Here is a 13,974-nt window from a genome sequence, read left to right as displayed (position 1 = left end):
CACTTGTTCCCACTTCAGTTTCAGTTTTCAGAAGAGATGGGCGCTTGAAGATATTCGTCCGTAGTTTTGAAACTTTAGCAGATTAAGAACGTTTATGGATCTTTTATATATATATGTATTCTTTGTTTATCTGTAAAACAATACATTAATATATTCATATCATTTTAGAGTTTTCATATAATAAGTAACAGAGTGTTTGGGAATTAGTTTTGCTTTACATTATGCGATTATGTTCCTTAAGTTCGAAGATCTAGGTTCCGTTACCTCAGGTTTAGACTTTATTTTTATTAGCTAAGTCGGTTTAGTATTTGGGGCGTGAAAAATTAGTATTAGAGCTCACTATTAGATCTTACATGGGCAAGAATAGATCATAGTTAGGGTATTAGTTTAGTTTAAAACCGGGATGGGTTGTGAGATAAATCTTAATTAATAAAAGCTATCAATAATTAAAACATTTATTTGGTTGATTGATTAATTTGTTTGGTTGTGTATATATTTTATGAAGCAAAACTTATAGGGTAAACCAACTATCTTATGTTTTGCAAATAGTAGAGATTAGAGAATAATTAATCTAAAAAGTATGAACATGTAGACAATCAGATATCAGAAAAAAATAATGAGATTAGTGTATTTGATAGATCCCCAAAAGTCATATAAAAACTTATTGAGTACCTTGACTTATAAGTAGAGATATTAATTCAATTAGAAAGAAAATTAGTGTGAAGAACTTAGACTTATTTATTTATTAGTGTTTAAATCGGTATACCTGGTGTTGATAATTTTGATTCATAGATTGCAGATTCATATATAACCTTTATGATAGAGTATATTCCAATGTACACTTAAAACCAATAGTCTATTAAAACAGAAATTAGTATACCAAACCTAGAACTAGAAATTTTAAATATTAGTTGTAGAAAGCCATATAAATTTGTGTTTTGTTTTTAACTGTTTCAAACTCATTTAAAATGAGTTGTTTTTTTCACGCGTTTGTAAGTATGAGCAGTACTTGCATTTGGTCGAGAGATAGTTTTTATCTATAAGGTGGGGAGTTTTTGAAGACCAGAAGGATGGTTCGATTTTCGAGGACGAAAATAAATAAGGTGGGGAGAATGTAAGGACCCTCAAGCTCGTCAATGCTATTAGACCAGTCAAGAGACGACCAAACTGCTAATGACTCGATTATCTAGAGATGATCCTTAATTAATAGAAATTAATATAACAACGATCTGGATACGAAACTAGTACCACTAGATACATCTCGAAAAGTTATACGAGATGGACTACTCGAACGTGTCATTCGGATACCGGACGAAGAAGATATCATCAGATTTTAATAAAGGAAAAAATAGTCTCTTTGCTTCAAACCGTCTCGGCTTCCCTTATCCGAATCGTGGGTGTCTTAGTAAATTATCGTGGGTCTTATTTGCACCCGTACGTGAAGATAAAGCCATTATCTTCTTTCTTATTCTTCTTCATTCTTCGTCTTCTCCTCTTTTCTTCTTCTGTTGTTCTTCGCCTCTGGCGATTCCGTGAGAGTTCTGTAAGATTTGAGTAAGATTAGGTAGATGATAATCATCTGAGGATTCTGATAGATGATGGAGAAGATAGTATGGTCGATAGGTATGAATCAAAACAGTTAGGGTTCGTATCTGTGATGAACTGAATTTAGGGTTTTCAGTTTAGATGTTGAGATTAATCAGAATTAAGATGTTAACCGAGTTGTTGTTAGATGAAGAACAGAAGCGTTATTGTGGAATTTAAGTTACGAAGTCTTCTTGATTAAATTAGGGTTTCGGGAATTGAATTGGAATTGGAATTAGGTGATGATTAAGAAGACTGAAATTAGAGATGGTTTAAATTGAATTAGAGTTTGAAGTGGAAGAATAACTCGAAATGGATAATCAGGTTGAACAATGATTTTGAAGATCAAGGTGAAATGTATAATTTGAGGTTCTTGAATTGAAGTGATGAGGTGCTGAATTAGGTCAAGGAAAAGAAGATTTGATTCGATTGTTTGGGTGAAACCAATTGAGTTTCTCAGTAATTTAGTAAAGCACTTGATTTCAGTTAATTAGTGTATAAGTTCTGAATGTTGATAAAGATGTAATGAAACTGAGATTAAGATGATTATAGAATGGAACTGAGATTGTGGATGTAAATTAGTTGTGCAAATGAAGAACAAGGGTCTTATGGAGGAGTTTATGTGTTGTTGTGAGGATTGATTGTGATTCTCAATCTAGTGATATTGATGTTGTTGTGGTGATATTGTTGTGTGGCTGCTATGTTGTTATAGAAAGCAGGGATGAGATTTGAGGTCTGCTGGTAGATTAATTGTAATTGAGAAGAAAAGAAGAAACAAACTTAGAAGAGGAATTGAAATAGGACTAAGTCAGGGTGTGTGGAATTGGAGTTGGAGACTAGAAATGCAAATGATGCAGTGATAATTGAAGTTGAGATATGTGGTGGTTGAGCTGATCTAGCTGGGGTGGTGATGTAAGATGTAGGAAAGAGTCGGAGTGGTGATGAATTCGTGAAATAGATGAATGAGAACTGATGGAGAATCTGATGTTGTGTGACTGAGTTATAGGAATGAAGGTTTGTTGAGTATGTGGAGTTGAATCTCTCTTGTAGAAAGGTGTGGCTTAAAGCTGCAATTGCAGGTAGGTTTGGACTTTGATTGTAAATGAAATTATTTGTATTCAATGTACTTCTGCAATTATTTGATGAGGTTGTAGGTGGGGTAGCTTGTGTGTGGTGCAGGCCTGTTTGTGTTGCACCATGATGGTGCAACAGACCCTTTTGGCCGAGTAAAGGCTTTGGCCTATTCAACGGCCTGCTAGTCAGCCCAGTCAGCTTAGCTGACTCAGTGTATCTGACTGAGTTGAATCGATTCGACTAAGAACAAACTCAGTGGACCGAGTTGGACCATTGACCATTTGACTTGATCTTTGTCTGGATTTAGACGTTGATTGTTAGTTGACCTTGACCGTCTGTTTGACCGTTAGATGACTCAGATGGACTGGACCTTAGTTAATGGGCTTGTTTAGTCAGTTTGGGCTTATGGAAAGTTTTCCATATGAACCTGAAATGGACCACTTGTGGTCTGAATTAGTCTTTGGTTCCTTCTACAAAATTGTAGATGTTCATAAGACTTATTTATTGGACTATAGAACCAACCTAATTGAAATAGTAAACCTTTAATGATAGATATTGAAAAGGTCTAGAAACATAAATGGGCTTAGTTACATTAGATAGACTTGTATGAACCTTGTATGAGCCTTTTGGCTAATTTCTTAGACCGATTGTGTGATTATCAGTTAGTATATTTAAACAACGATCGATTCAAAATATGAACCAGAGGATCTCGAAGTAGGCATGGCCTGTCATCAATTCAGGTGGGAACTCTGTAACCTTCTTGTAATCATTGAGCTTTCTTTCTATCTGCGAGTATGATGTGTTTTTAATATCAGTATGTACAATGTTTGCAATGAATGTAAATATGTGTGTAATATGTGTTGTATGAATCCCCGCAAGAAGTGACCGGGTTTCCCCACGGCTTCTTGCTATGTTCTATGTAGGCCGGGGAAAGCCAGTTGAATATTACGCACTTTACATTTTTAGTAGACCGGGGAAAGCCGGTTAAATATTACGCACTTTACTTTTATATCTTAGTAGAACGGGGAAAGCCGATTAAATATTACGCACTTTACTTTTTATATCTACAGTAGGTCGGGATAAGCCGGTTGAATATTACATAGTAGGTCGGAGTAAGCCGGTTGATTATTATATATACTATTTTATTTGGGGAAATCACTCATGTGCATATTATACTTGATTGTTCAGTCTTAGTAGTATGACTGGGTTACTATGACCTTGACTTAGGAAGAAATTCTAGGTTCATGACTAGATATGGTTATTATTTGGAGACTTGTGGGTCTGATCATAGTAATCAAAACTTTATTATATTCTAGACTTAGATGGTGGCATTGGGTTTCATGAGGTGTATGCATTCCACGATAATATCTTACGTACCTGGATTCATGCTATCATTTGAGACTGAAGTTATTCCTAGCATCTTCTCCTCCATTGAGTGAGACGAGGTTGGGATAACATATGTTTAGGTTGTTTAATTCATTTCTCGTAGATCCATCCGGAGGTGGATCTTTCACGGATATTACCACTATGGACGTAATATATGGGGATATGAAATGAAGCAATCTTCTGCTCTATGTTGCGTGTAAAAGATGTTTATCGTTTTTCTTTAGTAGAACTGTGATGCATGTTAGTGATTACTGAAATGTTATAATGATAACCACTGAGCCCCCTTATTGGATGATGTGCTCACTTGTTCCCACTTCAGTTTCAGTTTTCAGAAGAGATGGGCGCTTGAAGATATTCGTCCGTAGTTTTGAAACTTTAGCAGATTAAGAACGTTTATGGATCTTTTATATATATGTATTCTTTGTTTATCTGTAAAACAACACATTAATATATTCATATCATTTGAGAGTTTTCATATATTAAGTAACAGAGTGTTTGGAAATTAGTTTTGCTTTACTTTATGCGATTATGTTCCTTAAGTTCGAAGATCTAGGTTCCGTTACCTCAGGTTTAGACTTTATTTTTATTAGCTAAGTCGGTTTAATATTTGGGGCGTGACGCGCCTATACCGGTTCCGGACCGGTTTCAGCTCGGGTTTTTCGGTTACACCGGTTCCGGGCCGGTTCTTGTGCAGCCTTAACTGAGACTGCATCTCGGATATAAAAAAAACCTCAATAAAAAGAATGTTTTTTGCATTGAAGAATCCATTTGTTGAGACAGAAGTTCAAAAACTCATAAATAGTTGCCTTCTCCAATGCAAATAACCATTTTCTCTCATTCTTACGCCAATAATTGACTTTTATCTTGTGCGTGGATATACAAGATAACAAAACCTTAAAATGAATCAACAACATGCTTCCTGTAATCTTCATCTTGTCAAAGTATATTGACGTGTCTAATCGTTGTTGTTAGAGCACTGCTCAGTCGAATTCGCAAGCGTTGCTATCTCAAGCTTGTTTTTCAAGTTTAGTTGTCAAAACTATAAGTCTTGATTTCTAGTCTACTTATAGCTATGTATGGATTAGGATAGAATGTGTAGTTGAGATTTACACTTCACGTCGTTCATCGATTGAAGACGAACATCTACTAAGGGGAGCCTGGAGGAACTTCATCAACAAAAGGTATGTGGAGACTTGAACTCATATATCACTCAGAAGTCTATTGTATTATATCTCCTATTGAGACTAAGTCGTACATCTATATAAACTTTACATTATACACATTTGATATTTCGAGCTGAGCTTAACTCACTTATATCTTTCTCGAAATATGTGTTGGAAATCTTTTTGCTTTAACTGCGTTCATCATTATTCTTGACGAAAGTCAAAAGATGATCATGTGAAAATCGCCTTGTAACATCTTATTGATTTGTGTGAGACTGTCATTTGACGTAGTATCGGAATGTTCGTATTGATCGTTCGATCATTTAAAAAAATTTTATAAGCTAATAGTTTGTGTGATACAACTATTGTCGTCTTCTAAAAATATTTCAACGATTGAAATGGGAGTTTAGAACAATTAATCATTGTCTGGATATAGCACAGTATGCATACCCGTATGCAAACTGTTTTAAGAATAATTCAGGTCCGGGAACCAAGTGTGCATACCCGTATGCGAACGGTTTTAATTGTCGAAGTATGGGAACTAAGTTTGCGTACCCGTTTTCAAACTGTTTCACCTGAATGCAGTCTCGAACGACAGTATGAGTACCCGTTTGCGTACTGCCGGAAAAGATCAAAGTACGGAACTTAAGTTTGCGTACCCGTTTGCGAACTTATGTGGTTAAGTTCTAAAATCGGTTAAGTATGATTTCATACTCATGAACAAATAGATTTATATATTAAGGAATGCAATTTTTGCAAAATGTGGCTAAAGTGTTCATGATCTAATTCTTTTGAATCAATCCGATTTTGCTTCAATTATATCTTGTATACTTCTATGAGAATATAAACAATTGAAAAACTCTATGAGTAACACAGTTAGATTCATTTGATTATCATATGATATAGAAGTGTTAAGATGAACGTGGTTAAGACAAAAGTGTTCGTATGGCTAACTTTCGGTTAACGGTTATTGAGTCAACTCAATATACACGTTTAGGTACGGTTAACCATATCTAAATGAAGGTATGTTTCATTTGTGTTGGAGATGGAACAAGCATTTCAGTATGGAAAGACAAATGGGTGAAAGAATCTGCTTTGATTGAGATGCATACTGAAGATGACTATATTCTGCAAAATAGTGAAATGAAAGTCAAGGACCTAATTCAAAATGGTGAATGGTGCATCCCTGTAGAAATGTGGCATTATTTTGATGTTGCAGAATTGCCAGTTTTGGCGGGGGAGGGGGGGATAGAAGAATATGGGCCAAGGATAGAGTTGGAACCTTCTCTGTATCAAATACTGCTCAAATGATCAGAAAAAAGTATGAGGTGGTATTTTGGACTAAGCAGGTATGGAAACCTTGTATTCACCCTTACACATCTACAAATCTATGGAAAATACTAAGGGGTGCATGTGCAACTGAAGAAACAGTAAGGAAAAAAGGCTTCTCCACAGTATCTAAATGCTATTTGTGTGGTAAAGATCAGGATACAATGGAGCATATTTTATGGCATTGTGAATTCAGTGAAACTGTGTGGCATTGGCTGAGTGGTATCTTTCATTGTCCCAGTCCCATAAATTTTGATGAAATTTTGTCTTTTGCAAAAAGGAAAAGTCCTGCAATCAAGGAGGTATGGTATATATGTGCTTTCAATGTCATGGTTGAGTTGTGGTTTACAAGAAACTCAGTTATTTATGAAGATGCAACTCCATCAGTGGACAAGCTTAAAATGAGAATTACAAGATGTGCAAAGGAATGCAGTTTTAGAATGAAAGGAAAAAGATGGGGGACAATGTATGATTTGCATATACTGTTATTCTTTGGAATTTCAGGAATTCAAGTCCATGATACCAGTGTAAAAAAAGTATTCTTTAAATACCGTGCTCAGAATCAAATTTTAATATACTGTGATGGTGCCTCCAAAGGGAATCCAAGTCTAGCAGGAATTGGATTTATTGCAAGAAATCAATATGGAGATTACATGGGAGCAGCTTCAGGTGGATTGGGGATTGCAACGAATTACTTGGCAGAAGTCATGGCATTGATTGTTGCTGGTGAGTGGGCTATCACAAAACAATCGGTAGATGTGTGTTTTAGTTTGGATTCAAAAGTTGTGATGTTGGATTTCATGAACAACAAGATTCCTTGGATGGTGTTGAATAGATGGATCAAGATTAAGATGTGCATTCCTGCAATATCATTCAGGCACTCTTATAGAGAGGTAAATTTCTCATCTGATACAATGGCCAAGAAAGGTGTATTGCTCAGTAGGGGAGAGGTGCAGTATAATGAAGAAAAGCCTCAATTGCTAAGGAACCTGGAGAATGCAGATGATTTGTATTTCAGATTTTAAATAAATCTTCTTTTTTCTGTATTTTTGGTTTTTGCAGGCCTTAGCTGTCTTTTAGTATTTTTGTAGCTGGGCTTATGTTATGGGCTCAGTTTTTACTTTGATTTTGCCTGGGTCTGGGCTTTCTGTTTTTGTAAACTGAAATCAGTTTTATAATAAAATTCATGATTAAGCAAAAAATAAAATATTTCATTTATGTGTAACAAGCTAAGACCATCTAACGGTGGAGAGATATTGTCTTGGTTTTGTGCAAACTTAACTTGATTCTTAAATCAGGTTTTCATCCAGCGGTGAATATTGATTTCTTTGTTACAAAGTTATCAAACCCTAATTTGAAGACTATATAAGGGAGAACTCTAGCAACTGGGAAACCTAATCCCCACACCTATTGTGTGATACTAGTTGCGACTAGAGTCGATTCTCCTTTAACCTTGGTTTTTCCTAAACCCATTATAGGTTAACGACTTGAAGACTTTATTGGGATTTTGAAGCTAGACCCAACTATTTTCTCTGTAGTTGCGTGTTCTGATCTTACTTGTTCTATCGTATTGAGTACTATCTTCTCTAATATTTTCTCGAGATTGATCTCCGATAGGTAAGATATAAAAAGTAATCACAAAGCTCTTTGTCTCATTCTTTGTGATTCCATAATAACTTGTTTTACTACCATATAGTTAAGTTATTGTGAGGTGATTGATATTTCTAGGTTGTTCTTCGGGAATATAAGACCGGATTATCAATTGGTTCCTGTTCACCTTGATTTATCAAAAAGACGGAACAAAAAATTCATAGGTATTTCTGTGGGAGACAGATTTATCTATCAGAATAAATTTTTTTATGGGAGACAGATTTGTTTATCAAGTCTTCGACTTTGGTTCCTAGCAACTCTTAGTTGTGGGTAAGATCATCTAAGGGAATCAAGTGCATAGAGTCCTGCTGGGATTCAGAGGCGTAAGGAACACGACTGTACCTTAATCAGTGTGATATTGGTTAGGGCTCAACTACATTACAGTCTGAAGTTAACTTGTAGTCGGCTAGTGTCTGTAGCGGCTTAATATAGTGCGGTGTTCAAAACTGGACTAGGTCCCGTGGTTTTTCTGCCCTTGCGGTTTTCTCGTTAACAAAACTTCTGGTGTCTGTGTTATTTCTTTTCCGCATTATATTTGTTTATATAACAGGTTGTGCGTAGTTCAATCAATTGGTAAATCGAACCTTTGGTTGTTGATTGAAATTGATTGAAACTTGAACATTGGTCTTTGGTACCATTCAAGTTGTTTCTCATAATAATCAGGCTCACGGATTCTATCTGTTTGATTTGATGATTACATTGAGAAACATAGATATAACTCTTGAATATATTTTCCTTGATTGAGTCTGACTGTTTAGTTGATCCTCTAGGAATTATATTGGAGTTAGTCCATACAGATTGCCTAACGAAATATTGGGTATGGTTGTTAGACCCTCGCCTTTGCAATTGATATCAGAGCAGGCAAAGACATTTATGACCTCATAAGTCTGTGTTTGTAGAAATCTGACTCTATGGAAAGAAGCGCTATCTCAAACAACGCATCACCAGTTCAGAAATAGTCTAACTTGGTTCAAAGCTCTGCTTCTCCTGAGAAATCTATCACATCTTCTCAATTGTCAGAAACTGTGTATAACTGGGAAACACTCCTAGATGAACAGTTGGATGATCTTTCAGATGAAAGTGATTCAGATGATGGATACGATGTTGATGAGGAAGTCTCGCAATACATCAAGCTTTTTGACCATCTCATAAAGAAAAAGAAGTCAACATCTTGCTTGGATGAGTTTCTTACTCCTCCCTGTCTAGAAAACAAGAAAATGAGAAAACTCTTACAATCTTCAAGAAAATGAGAAAACTCTTACAATCTTACAAGAACATGAGTTTCTTAAAGGTTATGACTTTGTGGATATAATCTCTTACAATCCCTTCTTAAAGATCGTGAAGAAGATGTGCGTTCAAAGAATTATGAATGTAAAAATCGTCGTCGAAATCTCTTTTTGTTGAAAGAAAAACTTGCTGAATCTGAAGTTAGATGTAGCTGTCAACAATGTTGTTTTAATGACAGAGAAAATGTTTTTCTCACGAGAGAAATAATTGGAGGCTGAGCTTTTTGCTGCTTAGAACAAGGTAAATGTGCTGGAAGAAAACTTGAAGAAGTTTAATCTTAGTTCAAAAAAATTATCCACTATGCTGGGAGCTTGTAAGAAACATACTGATACACAAGGTTTGGGCTATGAAGGAATATACGCTCCAAGCAGTACCAATATTGATTTTGTTTGTACAAATAGCAATTTTCTGCAAAAAAGTTTCACTAATGAAAAAAGTGGAAAATTACCTTCTGCGAAGAAGCGTTAATGAATAAAGGAAGTCAACCTCCTACTCTTATGAGAAAGGTTAATAACATTCCCTTCAGATGTTATTATTGCGGAAACAAAGGGTCATCTAGAGAAGAGATATTGTTTTCGTTTACGGAATGAAAAACTTCATAACATTCTTATATGGATGTCTAAGGAAGTAACCAAACCTGTTTCTCATATTACTGGTCTTAAATGTCCAACTCTCAGATAAGAAAAGTGTCGTGATGAGCCAAGTCTTGCCTGTAAAGATAACACAAAGGCTTTCTGAAATTGTAAAAAGAATTGTGTTATAAGGAAAACTGACTGCTTTGTTGATCCAATGAGTGAGGAAATTTCTTCAAACTCTTCTTCCAGAGCTAAAGGACGTGTTGGATTAAAAGTGTCAATCGTTCCTGAATATCTTCATATCAATAATCGTGTTTCGGAACTCAAGACCAGTATAAATAGACTCGAGTGTAGCATTAAGAAGGCAAGGAAGGTAGCCGCTTCAGGTATCTCTTGTCCTCCTCTTATTAACTCTCTTGAGACTAACTCTATTGACTTCCCTTATGATATTCAAGAAAGAAAAAGAAAAAATGTCAATACCCTTGATGAGCTATATGCTCGTCAAATTACAACTTGACTGCTTACAAATGTGCATCCTCTTTGAGACCATGTGAGGATGCTCATAATTCTCAAGAAGCTATCTTCTTCTTGATAAAGTGATCTTTGTTGTATTTTTCTTTCTTTCGGTTTAAAAATAAAATGATCATCTTACCGCTGAGCGTTGCTCCGGTTAATTATTACTTAATGTAATATAAATGATCAATAACTCTTGAGAAAATTCTCTTTTTTGTTCACTTTGAAAATCTTCGTTCTGTTTTTCCTTAATGACAGTTGAATTGTTGACTATCAACAATTAGCTTTTGCTCTATTTCTGAGCTAAGATATTCTGTCATATTTTTAGAACTTGTTTTTGATGTTATCAAAACTTACTTCTAAAAATAGGCTCCATTGGTTCCTTGGTTTTGAATTTGGTTCATAACCACGAACATACGTGCACCCAACCCTTTACCGAAAATAAGCAAGTAACCCTAGGGTTTCCCTATGAAAATCTCGTGTGTATATATATATATATATATTTATCATGGATTCCTTCTTCTGATATATGCTCGTTCCGTAACATCAAGATCTCTCTTGTGATATTATGGTGTGCACAATGGATGGATGCAAAAAGGAAGACAAAGTTGAAGAGGGCAAAGTCATTGATTTTCACGAGAACCTTGTTCTCATAACCCGATATCATGTAGTCGACCATGAAAATGATCTTCCAGTTCAGATGTCATCTCAATTGGTTGGAAATATTCTTCGAGATTTTGAGTTTGTTCGTGGTCAACTTGAAATTGCAACAAAGAATCTTGAGTTTCTGAAGATTGAACTGAAGAAAGCAAATGATGAACTTGTTTTTGTTCGATCCCTGGTTGCTGGTTATGTCTAAGGTTTTTTTTTTTTGTCTATTTATTCTTGTATTTTTTAAGAAGGATAACTAGGGTTTGGAATATCATATATTGTGATTACACATAGTTATTGCCAACGATTTTGATCTTGAAATGTTTTAGATTTTTTTTTTAATTCTAAGTTATTTGGAAGATGATTTTGCAATATTAATCTTTATTGGTTTTATATATTGTAAAAATGTTATGGGATATGTGTGTTTACATCCGTGAACTATGATTGTCCCATATATGTCAAAAGTTAAGTTAGCCATATGAACACTTTTGTCTTAGCCATGTTCATCTTAACACTTCTAGATCAAATGATAATCAAATGAATCTAACTGTGTTACTGATAGAGTTGTTCAATTGTTTATATTCTCATAGAAGTAAACAAGACACAATTGAAGCAAAATCGAATTGATTCAAAAGAATCAGATCATGAACATTTTAACCACGGTTTGCAAAGATTGCATTCCTTAATATATAAATATGTTTGTTCATGAGTATGAAATCATACTTAACCGATTTTAGAACTTAACCATATAAGTTTGCAAACGGGTACGCAAACTTAAGTTCCGGACTTTGATCTTTTCCGATAGTTCGCAAACGGGTACACATACTTTCGTTCCAGACCGAATTCAGGTGAAACACTTTGCAAATGGGTACGCAAACTTAGTTCCCAGACTTTGACAGTTAAAACCGTTCACATACGGGTATGCATACTTGGTTCCCGGACCTGAATTATTCTTACAACAGTTCGCATGCGGGTATGCATACTGTGTTATATCCAGACAATGATTAATTGTTTTAAACTCCCATTTCAATCATTGAAACATTCTTAGAAGACGAAAATAGATGTCTCACACAAACTTTTAGCTTATAAATAATTTTCAAGTGATCGAATGATCAATACGAAACATTCCGAGTCTACATCAAATGATTATCTCACACAAATCATGTAAGATGTTACAAGGCGATTTTCACATGATCATCTTTTGACTTTCGTCAAGAATATAAGATGAACTTGGTTAAAGCGAAAGATTACCAACACATATTTCGAGAAAGATATAAGCGAGTTAAACTCAGCTCGAAATATCAAATGTGTATAATGTAAAGTCTATATAGCTATACGACTTAGTCTCAATAGGAGATAGATTAGAATAGACTTCTGAGTGATAGATGAGTTCAAGTCTCTACATACCTTTTGTTGTTGAAGTTCCTCCAACCTTCCCTTAGTAGATCTTCGTCTTCAATCGATGAACGCCGTGAAGTCTAAAGCTCAACTATACATTCTATCTTAATCTGAGACATAGCTATAAGTAGACTAGAAATCAAGACCTATAGTTTTGACAACTAAACTTGAAAAAAAAGCTTGAGATAGGAACGATTGCGAGTTCGATCGAGCAGTGCTCTAACAATTTGGTTTCCCAGTTGCTAGAGTTCTCCCTCATATAGTCTTCAAATAAGGGTTTGATAGCTTTGAAACAACGCAATCAATATCCACCCCTAGGTGAAAACCTAATTTAAGATTCAAGCTAAGTTTAATTAAAAACAAACCAATATATCTCCACCGTTAGATGGTCTTATCTTGTTACACACAAATGAAATATACTTTCATTTAGATACGGATAACCGTACCTAAATGTGTATATTGAGTTGGCTCAACAATAGCTAAACGAAGTTAGCCATATGAACACTTTTCTATTAACCATATTCATCTAACACTTCTACATCAAATGATAATCAAATGAATCTAATTGTGTTACTCATAGAGTTGTTCAATTGTTTATATTCTCATAGAAGTATACAAGACACAAATGAAACAAAATCGGATTTGATTCAAGAGAATTAATTCATGAACATTTAGCAACGGTTTGCAAAGATTGCATTCCTTAATATATAAATGTATTCATTCATGAGTATGAAATCATACTTAACCGATTTTAGAACTTAAACCAACTTAGTTTGCAAACGGGTATGCACACTTAAGTTACAGACATTTGTTTTGTCCGACAGTTTGCAAACGGGTATGCATACTATCGTACCGTACCGCAACTCAGGTGAAACTGTTTGCAAACGGGTATGCAAACTTGGTTCCCAGACTTTAACAGTAAAAACCGTTCGCATACTGGTATGCATACTTGGTTCCCGGACCTGAATCACACTACAACAGTTTACATACTGGTATGCATACTGTGTTAGACAATGGTTATTTGTTCTAAACTCCCATTTCAATCATTGAAACATCCTTAGAAGATGACAATAGCTGTCTCACACAAACTATTAGCTTATAAGTAATTTTCAAGTTATTGAATGATCAATACGAAACATTCTGAGTCTACATCAAATGACTGTCTCACACAAATCATGTAAGATGTTTCAAGAAAATTTTCACATGATCATGTTTAGTTTCCAACAAATAAATTGTTTCCAACTAAACTCGTCAAGAATAATGATGAACGTAGTTAAAGCAAAAAGCTTTCCAACACATATTTCGAGAAAGATATAAGCGAGTTAAACTCATCTCAAAATATCAAATGTGTATAATGTAAAGTC

At 34.9% G+C, this 13,974-nt stretch overlaps 1 protein-coding gene across 1 annotated transcript; it reads left to right on the top strand.

Moving 5' to 3' along the window:
• The first annotated feature begins 6,700 nt into the window (after positions 1-6,700).
• Positions 6,701-7,561, top strand: LOC113344038. The gene has a single exon (XM_026588109.1). It carries the CDS (start codon positions 6,701-6,703, stop codon positions 7,559-7,561), a length of 861 nt encoding a protein of 286 aa, XP_026443894.1.
• Positions 7,562-13,974: the final 6,413 nt, after the last annotated feature.

The sequence above is a fragment of the Papaver somniferum genome, unplaced genomic scaffold (assembly GCF_003573695.1).
Source record: "Papaver somniferum cultivar HN1 unplaced genomic scaffold, ASM357369v1 unplaced-scaffold_70, whole genome shotgun sequence".
Taxonomy (NCBI): domain Eukaryota; kingdom Viridiplantae; phylum Streptophyta; class Magnoliopsida; order Ranunculales; family Papaveraceae; genus Papaver; species Papaver somniferum.
Note: the sequence above shows the minus strand (reverse complement) of the source record. Positions and strands in the feature narration are given on the sequence as shown.